At 41.8% G+C, this 11,105-nt stretch overlaps 2 protein-coding genes across 4 annotated transcripts; one reads left to right on the top strand and one right to left on the bottom strand.

The window, feature by feature from the left end:
• Positions 1–3,195: 3,195 nt before the first annotated feature.
• LOC117373633 (keratin, type I cytoskeletal 13-like) lies at positions 3,196–6,506 on the top strand. Of its 3 annotated transcripts, none has more exons than XM_033969704.2 (8): positions 3,196–3,417; positions 3,532–3,660; positions 3,907–3,989; positions 5,311–5,467; positions 5,566–5,727; positions 5,865–5,990; positions 6,105–6,325; positions 6,419–6,506. In XM_033969704.2, exons 1-8 carry the CDS (start codon positions 3,238–3,240, stop codon positions 6,504–6,506), a joined length of 1,146 nt encoding a protein of 381 aa, XP_033825595.1. In that variant the 5' UTR covers positions 3,196–3,237. The 3 variants fall into 3 exon arrangements, with proteins under 3 accessions (XP_033825595.1, XP_033825596.1, XP_033825593.1); XM_033969705.2 differs by having other exon boundaries at positions 3,226–3,417; positions 6,431–6,506; XM_033969702.1 differs by having other exon boundaries at positions 3,238–3,417; positions 6,374–6,506.
• Positions 6,507–8,465: 1,959 nt separating this feature from the next.
• LOC117373635 (keratin, type I cytoskeletal 13-like) lies at positions 8,466–10,617 on the bottom strand. Its single transcript, XM_033969706.2, has 8 exons — positions 10,378–10,617; positions 10,135–10,263; positions 9,806–9,888; positions 9,545–9,701; positions 9,285–9,446; positions 9,022–9,147; positions 8,687–8,907; positions 8,466–8,553 (listed from the first exon to the last, which is right to left on the bottom strand). The coding sequence occupies exons 1-8, from the start codon at positions 10,555–10,557 to the stop codon at positions 8,466–8,468; spliced, it is 1,146 nt and encodes a 381-aa protein (XP_033825597.2). The 5' UTR covers positions 10,558–10,617.
• Positions 10,618–11,105: the final 488 nt, after the last annotated feature.

Below are 11,105 nucleotides of genomic sequence, written 5' to 3'. Positions count from 1 at the left end.
CTTATGTTTTGATGGACTGGATGCTGTTCCTGATCGGTATCGGTTTATTCTGCGGTTTATTCACTTAATTGTGGGTCAAATGTGTATCATGTGTAATCATTAGCATTAGCTAATGCCAATCTGCGCCCCCCGACCACCACCAGTCATCACACACACCACTTGGGTGAAATGTCTTGCCTAAGGACACAATGACAGAAATTGGTCCGAGTGGGACTCGATCCTCCAACCTTCGGGTTGCGGGACCAAAGCTCTAACCACTGAGCCTCTGTTGCAGAATGACTGTCACTGTACAATCATGTACAGTCTGTTCTCAGTTTCCAGTGTGTGTTTGTTCACATTTTGAAGCGTGTGTGTGTTTGTTGATTGTTTGCAGTGTGTGGTTTGTAAATACATATTTATTTTGACCCATACCACTTGTTTTGACTGTATTTTATATACAAATATACATTTTATATTGTATCCTCTCAGTGTGAGTTTTCAGTAGAGCCCTCATTGATGTCTGTGGGTTGAAACATTCAAAAGTTATTGCACTTTTTCCAAACGTTCTCCAAATGTCTTCATTCGGATAGGTGTGGAGAGGCCTGGACTTACTCATGATAAAATGATTGTAAAACTCTCATTTTTATAGGTATTGACCTCAAATTTGAAATGTACGTGGTCAACAGTCTTGTCAGTTGAGGTATGGTGTATTTTTGTCCCCAGCTCCCCACTGCAGCTTTCTACACCTTCATTTTCACAAATTTATTTTGGTGAGGATGAGAAAAAACATTTTTTATGTGTGTTCCAAAGTGTATAAATGCTCAGCAGACAAACTTACAGTGATTCTGACGCCTGTGGGTAAAACTATAGGGTGTTACCTTTACAAAGACCCCAAAGTTGTGCATTTACTACTGAGGGTCTAATAATGATGATTATTTTAATTTGGAGAGGTCAGAACAAAGGCAATTTCACCAAAATCACCCGGAATGCTAAGGGGTTCAAAGCTCTTTACATCAAGAAACCAGCACAATTCGTACACAAAGTAATTCAAAGTTCTTTACACAATAAGAAAGGCATTAAAATTACAATGCAACAAATCAAAACATAAATAATCCCAAATAATGATTATAAAATTAACAGTCATATGCACAGCTAAACAGAACTGTTTTGGAACCGTCCAGCTTTTAGCTGCATAAAACTGAAACACCGATTCCTCATGTTTAGTCCTGACTCTGGGCACCAGCAGGAGGTCGGTCCCTGAAGTCCTCAGAGTGTTAGATGGTTCATATGGCACTAACATGTTGGAGATGTACTGTGGTGCTAGGCCATGGAGACTTGTACACAAGCAGAGCTGCTTTAAAGTCTATTCTCTGAGCCACAGGAGCCAAGTGCAGACCCTGAGCACAGGACACACGTGCTCATACTTTCTGGTTCTAGTCAGGACTCTAGCAGCAGTGTTCTGGATGTACTGAAGCTGTCTTAAGGCTCTTTTGGAGAGGCCAGTGAGCAGGACGTTACAGTAGTCTAACCTACTGGAGACAAATGTATGGAAGTCTCTCCAGGTCTGGTTTTGACAGATTTTTGAGACAATTGCCACACAAATGTCTACTTTCCCCCACCTTCTTCACTATGGAGACTTTGCAGCTCATGTCATAAACATTCCCTTAAGTTAGGCTTTTATCTGAGGTTTGTTTTATCACAATTTGACCATAAAGAATTGACTTAGTTGGAACTACAACCGATGAGCGAATTTGTAACATCAAACTCTCAAATTACATTACACAATCTAGCAATAGGCTCGTGTTTACTTTATGTCATCATGAGGTAAAAAAAACATGTTAAGTGATAGTGCTGTGACCAAAACAAAAAGGGTTTTTATTTTAACCCTCAAAAGTGCCTCGGGATACTTTGCCTGCTTTTTCCATATGGCTAGATACATTTACCTGCTTTGTATCTCCAGATATGTTTAGATGTGGAAATATTTTACCATGGTGAAACACAAAAAAAAAAGTCTATTAACGTAACTGTAGGGCTAGAGTGAGGCTCATTCTTTACCCATAGTCCCCCCTGGTACTTGTCACTCTGGTTTGATGGATGTTCATTCTGCTCTTTCTTTTGAAATAACCCGGTGGGTGGACACCGAGAGGAAGAGTCTAACATACCTGACAAGATGCCAGAATCTTAAATCCTTTAATGGGTAAAATATTCACTCTAAACATTGGTGGAGGCTCTGCTACTCCATGCAAATATAATTAGTTTGCCTGAAATATTCCACATACTGGAAAATTCATCCTGGCAGCTAGACCTGTCACAATAACAAATCTTGAAGTGCAATATATAGCTGAAGAAAATATAGACGATAAACGTTAAACTAATTTATGTTGCTGATGTCAACAATATCATAAAAAAACATGAGTTGCAATAGATATAGCAGAATGAAACACTTTATTACTTAGTTTGTATCTATATACAGCCATAGAGGTTATTTATTCAACCCTTTACAGCTCAAATCTTATTGCAGTCAAGAAAAGCTTACAAAATACCTTCCCACATGCAAAGACATTGTACATACAATGAATATTGAACCCCCAAAAAATATTGTTCTGGATATTCTTTATTGAACAACAAGACAAAAAGTTAAGTCATCATAAGTGCCCAAATCTGTGGTGTGTTATATAAGACCATGATACAGATAATGCATATTACATTTAAGACCGTGGAGGCCTGATTCTGACATCAGCCCATAAAGTCTGTTGCTAAAAATGCAAGATATGTGTCTGTTTTGTGTACTCCTCTTATCATCAACCATTACATGAACAAATTTTAGATTTTGAACAATTTCACTTTTTTGTTGTTGTTCATTTTATGATGATTGTTTGTGATTATTTATCTTTTGATTTGTTGTATTGTGATTTTAATGTCTTTCTTATTCTGTAAAGCACTTTTAATTACTTTGCGTACAACTTGTGCTATACAAATAAACTTACCTTGTCATTTTGAGTGACTGGCCAGACCAGTGCTATTGGCTTTCGGGTGGTGTGCCGATGCTGTCAAATGTGGCCAAACAAGACGTGTGGGTGTGGCTTCCAGCCTGCAGGGGGAGTAGAGGAGGATATAAGGCCTTGGTTTGGAGGGCTTTGGCACAGTCCTGTTTGAGCTCTGATCTTCTTTGACCTCCTCACACCTCCAGAGACCATGTTCTCCAGCTTCAGCTCTGCCTCAGCACGCAACCCTGCTGTGGGCTCAGGCCGCCTCACCATGGGCCTCTCCTCTGGTAGTGTGTATGGAGGAGCAGGAGGGGCAGGTGTGCGCATCTCCAAAGCTAGTGCTGGAGCTCTGGGCACCGGGTTCGATCTGAGCGATGCTCTGGATGTGACGGTCAATGAGAAGGCCACCATGCAGAACCTGAACGACCGCCTGGCCACATATCTTGACAAGGTACAATGTTGTACTCATACTTTTCTATTAGGTTGATTCATTAGCACTATTCTTATTTGTGATTGCGAAAAGTACTTAGTTACAGTTATTTGATATGGTTTTATATTCTCACAGGTGCGCAGCCTGGAGAAGGCCAACGCTGATCTGGAGATGAAGATCAGGAATTTCCTTGAGAGCAGGACCAGCTTTCACCTCCATGACAGCACCGCCCACAGAGTCACCATTACCGGGTTGCAGGACAAGGTACACCTAACCTTCCACAAACAAATGCTATTTACATGTATTTACAGCCCCTGCAGAACAGGGCAGGGCCGGGGGATCTGGTTTAGAATCCTATTTAGGGCAGGCTGTTTATTGAAATAATACAATCCTTAACATGAGCAAATGAGCAGTATCAGTATTACAAGCAGCAGTAGCACAAGAAGCAGCACAGCTCTATTCATTTGATAGAAATATGTCGTGCACTAAAGACATTTTGTGCATTTTCAGATTGGTGATGCTGCTCGTGTGAATGCTGCTCTGTTCTTGGCTGTGGACAATGCCAAACTGGCCGCTGACGACTTTAGAGTCAAGTGAGTAACCTTACTTAAAATACTTGTATATTATTGTACTAAATATGAAGAATGAGTTGATTCCTGGATTTGTGTCCTGATGTACACTCACCTAAAGGATTATTAGGAACACCTGTTCAATTTCTCCTTAATGCAATTATCTAATCAACCAGTCACAGTTGCAGTTGCTTCAATGCATTTAGGGGTGTGGTCCTGGTCAAGACAATCTCCTGAACCCCAAACTGAATGTCAGAATGGGAAAGAAAGGTGATTTAAGCAATTTTGAGTGTGGCATGGTTGTTGGTGCCAGACGGGCCGGTCTGAGGATTTCACAATCTGCTCAGTTACTGGGATTTTCACGCACAACTATTTCTAGGGTTTACAAAGAATGGTGTGAAAAGGGAAAAACATCCAGTATGCAGCAGTTCTGTGGGCAAAAATGCCTTGTTGATGCTAGAGGTCAGAGGAGAATGGGCCGAGTGTTTCAAGCTGATAGAAGAGCAACGTTGACTGAAATAACCACTCGTTACAACCGAGGAATGCAGGAAAGCATTTGTGAAGCCACAACACGCACAACCTTGAGGCGGATGGGCTACAACAGCAGAAGACCCCACCGGGTACCACTCATCTCCACTACAAATATGAAAAAGAGGCTACAATTTGCACGAGCTCAACAAAATTGGACAGTTGAAGACTGGAAAAATGTTGCCTGGTCTGATGAGTCTTGAGTCTGTTGAGACATTCAAATGGTAGAGTCAGAATTTGGCGTAAACAGAATGAGAAAATGGATCCATCCTTGTTACCACTGTGCAGGCTGGTGGTGGTGGTGTAATGGTGTGGGGGATGTTTTCTTGGCACACTTTAGGTCCCTTAGTGCCAATTCTGCATCGTTTAAATGCCATGGGCTACCTGAACATTGTTTCTGACCATGTCCATCCCTTCATGACCACCATGTACCCATCCTCTGATGGCTACTTCCAGCAGGATAATGCACCATGTCATAAAGCTCCAATCATTTCAAATTGGTTTCTTGAACATGACAATGAGTTCACTGTACTACAATGGCCCCCACAGTCACCAGATCTCAACCCGATAGAGCATCTTTGGGATGTGGTGGAACAGGAGCTTCGTGCCCTGGATGTACATCCCACAAATCTCCATCAACTGCAAGATGCTCCTATCAATATGGGCCAACATTTCTAAAGAATGCTTTCAGCACCTTGTTGAATCAATACCATGTAGAATTAGGGCAGTTCTGAAGGAGAAAGGGGGTCAAACACCGTATTAGTATGGTGTTCCTAATAATTCTTCAGGTGAGTGTATGTTCATATGTTGGTTGTAGGTATGAGAACGAGCTGGCCATGCGTCAGTCAGTGGAAGCAGACATCGCTGGGCTGAAGAAGGTCCTGGATGAGCTGACTCTGGTTCGCTCTGATCTGGAGATGCAGCTGGAGGGTCTGAAGGACGACCTCATCTACATGAAGAGGCAGCATGAAGAGGTGAGATCTTGAGTCTTTTCTTTTTAGTCCACACGACATTATTTGTGTGGATAGATTAGATGAAATATTTAATCTAACTCTTATTTGTTTCCATGCAGGACCTGCTGGCTCTGCGCAGCAACATGGGAGGATCGGTGAACGTGGAGGTGGACGCTGCTCCTCAGGAGGACCTCAGCATTGTCCTGGCTGGAATCAGAGAGCACTATGAGGGCGTCGCCGACAAGAACCGCAGGGACCTGGAGGCCTGGTTCCAGGCCAAGGTGAATGCTTCAGCCACACATTACATTAAACATGTCAATACAGGAAATATGGTTAGTTTGGGAACACTAAATTCTTGGGCCAACACATTTGGACAGTTACAGTGAATAAATTAATGAATTAATTTCTTCTCGTGCAGAGCGCTGAGCTGAACAAAGATGTGGTCATGAGCACAGAGACCCTGAAGTCCAGCCGCTCAGAGATCTCTGAACTGCGCCGCACCCTGGACACACTGCAGATCAAACTGCAGGCTCAGCTCAGTAAGGTATAGGAGGGGACCAGACTCACTCTCAAAGATATGACAGAAAGTTGTAATATTAGCACTAAATTGTTAGCATTAGTCACCATGTCTAACCCAGGTCTGAACTCTCATCTGTAGAAAGGAGCTCTGGAGGCTAACCTGGCCGAGGTGAACAGCCGCTACGCCGTGATGCTGGCCAGCTTCCAGAAGCAGGTGACATCAATGGAGGAGCAACTGACCGCGCTCAGAGCCGACCTGGCCAATCAGAGGGAGCAGTACAAAATGCTGCTGGACATTAAGACCAGACTGGAGGTGGAGATTGAAAAGTACCGCTTCCTGTTGGATGGAGAGATCGAGAAGTGAGTTTTGCTTTCTCCAGAAAAAAAAAAAAAAAACAGAAAGGAAAGTCAGTGCTCTGTGGATTGTAATTCTAATTATCTCTGTTTGTTCAGGCATGCTATCAGTAAAACCACCACCACAACCAAAGTGATAACCATAGTTCAAGAAGTGGATGAACATGGAAACATCATTTCCAATTAAATTACGTAACATCACCAATCAGAGCTCATGGAACAAGAGGGCTGTGTCCATGTCAGGAAACAATGGTTTCATCTTTTCAAATTTGAACTAGTGTGCCAAACAATGTTTAATAAAAGACATAACCTAAGATTTTGAGTTTTGTCATTTCTTTAAATTAACTATGTGGGTAGGAAAATACAATTAGCTTTAAACCAAGAAAAAGGTTTTGGAAAAGATCACTGGTGTATTAAAGGTTGACTGTGTAACTTTTTTTGCTAGATGGCCCACCAGTTTATTGTCTTTATGGAGATATTTTTACAAAGCATGTGACACCATCAGACATAATGTTGTTTGTTTTAACAATTATCCTGGAAACATTCCATCGAGGTCATTACAATTGTCCTGGAAACATTCCAGGGCAAAGCAATAACAGAATAATATTGCCATGGAGAAAAGCTAGTGGTATACTCACCACCACAAAAGTTAAATTGAACCCTGATATTTGACTTTTCTGAGAATGTGTAGACATGAGTCATTATTTAAAAAAAAAACTGCATATATTTATTTGATTGCTTATTCATTTTTCTTTCACCTTGAATGTCTGTAGTTGTGAGTCAAACTGATAATGAAAAAAAGCTTAATAATTCATCAGTTACAATATATTTATAAGACAGTGATTCATCATATTCTAATATTTAACTACACTTCATCCACTCAGCTTGCCCCTTTTGCAGAAATCACACCTGACTCTTCAAATGCAAGAACCAATTATTACTATAATATATAAACAATTATGAATCATGTTTTTTAATGTTTTAAATGGACTTATATACTTTTGTTTTGTTTTTGAACAGGGCACCCATGAAAAAGAGAATCTGGTTGCTCTCATTGGGCTCCCCTGTATAAATAAAGATTTTAAAAAAAGTTGATCACTCCATCATCTAATCATAACTAGGTGCTAGGTAACAGTTACAAAACTACTCCTATGTTTTTCATCTGCTGCCCATGTCTAACCAAAAAGCAAGCTTATAAATGTCCCTAAAATTAAGAAATAGAAAAGCAGAGCTAGGCAAGATTTTTTGTGCAAAGTAGTGTAGCCTGTCGTGTGCACTTTTACCCCTATTACTGCAATGACACCATCTCTTCACCAAGCTATTGCATTCTACATGTCTGTCTCGGTCTTTCTCAATTGATTTTTATTTTATTTTGCCTCGTATCAGTGACCTCGGGAAATGACTGACCCTGTTCGACCGCCACATCAAAACCTCATCTAATTCTAATCATTTTTATGTTCAACAAATATTAGTTCATTATATTAAGAAATGCGAAAGAAGAAAAGTGTCCCTGCAAATGTACCTCGAAGGGTTGCCGTAATGTTCCCATGTTGTAATAAAGCTGATTCTAATAGCTCCTGAAATGAGGTTATGTCTGGTTCAGAGTGGCTTGCTTTGGACATGAGTGACAAAAAGAGACAAAAACAGCCCCGAGCGTGACATAAGTGTATATCGAGAAATGAGTTGGCTGATTCTTAAGCTATCAAACACGTTATGATGAGATTGCAATGGAGATTTTTAGTCTTTAAATAATACCAGTACAATTTCATTAGGCCACGTGGAAATTCAAATAGTTAATTATCGAGTATTGTTTGATGTTTTGGCATTGAAAGATTGTAAAATGCATTGCTGGTTTGTATAGAATGTTTCTTTATCCTTTCATGTCAAAGTTGACTTTTGCCACATATCATTTAAAATTTAATGATAAAATATTATTTGACAATTGTTAATTTTAGTTTTTACATTTTAACTATTTCAACTCTTCAAAAAGTGACAGTTTCAAAGCTTTAGGTTCATTATTTTTATTGATCACTGGTTTGCAATGTAGTTGACCTCAATTGGTGCAGCTCTGACGTCTCCTGACTTCTGATTGGACACACCCCTCTCATCTTATGAGCTCTGATTGGCTGCGGTGATGTTATTTAATCTAACTGGAAATTATGTTTCCATGTTCATCCACTTCCTGGACAATTGTTATCACTTTGGTGGTGGTGGTGGTTTTAGTGATAGCATGCCTGAAGGAACAAAAAAAAATCATGTTAGCATCACCATCTACACATCATTGGTTTTCTTTTGTTTTGTTAGCCACATCTAAATACCACTTAATTTCCTGGTATGTGGATGTGCTATAGCTAGTAGTTAACTTACTTCTCGATCTCTCCGTCCAGCAGAAAGCGGTACTTTTCGATCTCCACCTCCAGTCTGGTCTTAATGTCCAGCAGCATTTTGTACTGCTCCCTCTGATTGGCCAGGTCGGCTCTGAGTGCGGTCAGTTGCTCCTCCATTGATGTCACCTGCTTCTGGAAGCTGGCCAGCATCACGGCGTAGCGGCTGTTCACCTCAGCCAGGTTAGCCTCCAGAGCTCCTTTCTACAGACGAGAGTTCAGACCTGGGTTAGACATGGTGACTAATGCTAACAATTTAGTGCTAATATAACAACTTTCTGTCATATCTTTGAGAGTGAGTCTGGTCCCCTCCTATACCTTACTGAGCTGAGCCTGCAGTTTGATCTGCAGTGTGTCCAGGGTGCGGCGCAGTTCAGAGATCTCTGAGCGGCTGGACTTCAGGGTCTCTGTGCTCATGACCACATCTTTGTTCAGCTCAGCGCTCTGCACGAGAAGAAATTAATTCATTAATTTATTCACTGTAACTGTCCAAATGTGTTGGCCCAAGAATTTAGTGTTCCCAAACTAACCATATTTCCTGTATTGACATGTTTAATGTAATGTGTGGCTGAAGCATTCACCTTGGCCTGGAACCAGGCCTCCAGGTCCCTGCGGTTCTTGTCGGCGACGCCCTCGTAGTGCTCTCTGATTCCAGCCAGGACAATGCTGAGGTCCTCCTGAGGAGCAGCGTCCACCTCCACGTTCACCGATCCTCCCATGTTGCTGCGCAGAGCCAGCAGGTCCTGCATGGAAACAAATAAGAGTTAGATTAAATATTTCATCTAATCTATCCACACAAATAATGTCGTGTGGACTAAAAAGAAAAGACTCAAGATCTCACCTCTTCATGCTGCCTCTTCATGTAGATGAGGTCGTCCTTCAGACCCTCCAGCTGCATCTCCAGATCAGAGCGAACCAGAGTCAGCTCATCCAGGACCTTCTTCAGCCCAGCGATGTCTGCTTCCACTGACTGACGCATGGCCAGCTCGTTCTCATACCTACAACCAACATATGAACATACATCAGGACACAAATCCAGGAATCAACTCATTCTTCATATTTAGTACAATAATATACAAGTATTTTAAGTAAGGTTACTCACTTGACTCTAAAGTCATCAGCGGCAAGTTTGGCATTGTCCACAGCCAAGAATAGAGCAGCATTCACACGAGCAGCATCACCAATCTGAAAATGCACAAAATGTCTTTAGTGCACGACATATTTCTATCAAATGAATAGAGCTGTGCTGCTTCTTGTGCTACTGCTGCTTGTAATACTGATACTGCTCATTTGCTCATGTTAAGGATTGTATTATTTCAATAAACAGCCTGCCCTAAATAGGATTCTAAACCAGATCCCCCGGCCCTGCCCTGTTCTGCAGGGGCTGTAAATATGTGTAAATAGCATTTGTTTGTGGAAGGTTAGGTGTACCTTGTCCTGCAACCCGGTGATGGTGACTCTGTGGGCGGTGCTGTCATGGAGGTGAAAGCTGGTCCTGCTCTCAAGGAAATTCCTGATCTTCATCTCCAGATCAGCGTTGGCCTTCTCCAGGCTGCGCACCTGTGAGAATATAAAACCATATCAAATAACTGTAACTAAGTACTTTTCACAATCACAAATAAGAATAGTGCTAATGAATCAACCTAATAGAAATGTATGAGTACAACATTGTACCTTGTCAAGATATGTGGCCAGGCGGTCGTTCAGGTTCTGCATGGTGGCCTTCTCATTGACCGTCACATCCAGAGCATCGCTCAGATCGAACCCGGTGCCCAGAGCTCCAGCACTAGCTTTGGAGATGCGCACACCTGCCCCTCCTGCTCCTCCATACACACTACCAGAGGAGAGGCCCATGGTGAGGCGGCCTGAGCCCACAGCAGGGCTGCGTGCTGAGGCAGAGCTGATGGAGCGTTTGGAGAACATGATGAGGTCTCTGGAGGTGTGAGGAGGTCAGAGAAGGTCAGAGCTTGAGGAGGACTGTGCCAAAGCCCTCCAAACCAAGGCCTTATATCCTCCTCTACTCCCCCTGCAGGCTGGAAGCCACACCCACACGTCCTGTTTGGCCACATTGACAGCATCGGCACACAACCTGAAAGCCAGAGATACCAGTCTGGACTTCGCATAGTCACCTGACTGGTTTCTGAGAGCAAGAGTAAACATTTAAAAATCCACCTAAAATGACTGAATTTGTTGAAAGTTGAAAACAAGAATTTGTCTTACATAATGGTTAGTGATGAGAGACAGGTACATACTGTGGATGTTTAGTAGAGACCTAACTCTGGCCTAAACCTCATTTTAGGTATGGTTTAAATTGAGATGATAAAGATATGATATGATAATGTATTATTTTCCACAAATCGGATTCAATTTTACATGTGAGGCTTGTTGCCATTATACCCGAA

This window comes from Periophthalmus magnuspinnatus, chromosome 7 (assembly GCF_009829125.3).
Source record: "Periophthalmus magnuspinnatus isolate fPerMag1 chromosome 7, fPerMag1.2.pri, whole genome shotgun sequence".
NCBI lineage: Eukaryota > Metazoa > Chordata > Actinopteri > Gobiiformes > Gobiidae > Periophthalmus > Periophthalmus magnuspinnatus.
Note: the sequence above shows the minus strand (reverse complement) of the source record. Positions and strands in the feature narration are given on the sequence as shown.

Coding starts and splice junctions, on each gene's coding strand:
- LOC117373633 (XM_033969702.1), top strand. CDS start 3,238: ATGGGCCTCTCCTCTGGTAGTGTGTATGGAGGAGCAGGAGGGGCAGGT. Junction 3,418..3,531: donor TGGCCACATATCTTGACAAG/GTACAATGTTGT, acceptor ATATTCTCACAG/GTGCGCAGCCTGGAGAAGGC. Junction 5,991..6,104: donor TGCAGGCTCAGCTCAGTAAG/GTATAGGAGGGG, acceptor TCTCATCTGTAG/AAAGGAGCTCTGGAGGCTAA.
- LOC117373635 (XM_033969706.2), bottom strand. CDS start 10,557: ATGGGCCTCTCCTCTGGTAGTGTGTATGGAGGAGCAGGAGGGGCAGGT. Junction 9,447..9,544: donor TGAAGAGGCAGCATGAAGAG/GTGAGATCTTGA, acceptor GTTTCCATGCAG/GACCTGCTGGCTCTGCGCAG. Junction 9,148..9,284: donor AGGCCTGGTTCCAGGCCAAG/GTGAATGCTTCA, acceptor CTTCTCGTGCAG/AGCGCTGAGCTGAACAAAGA.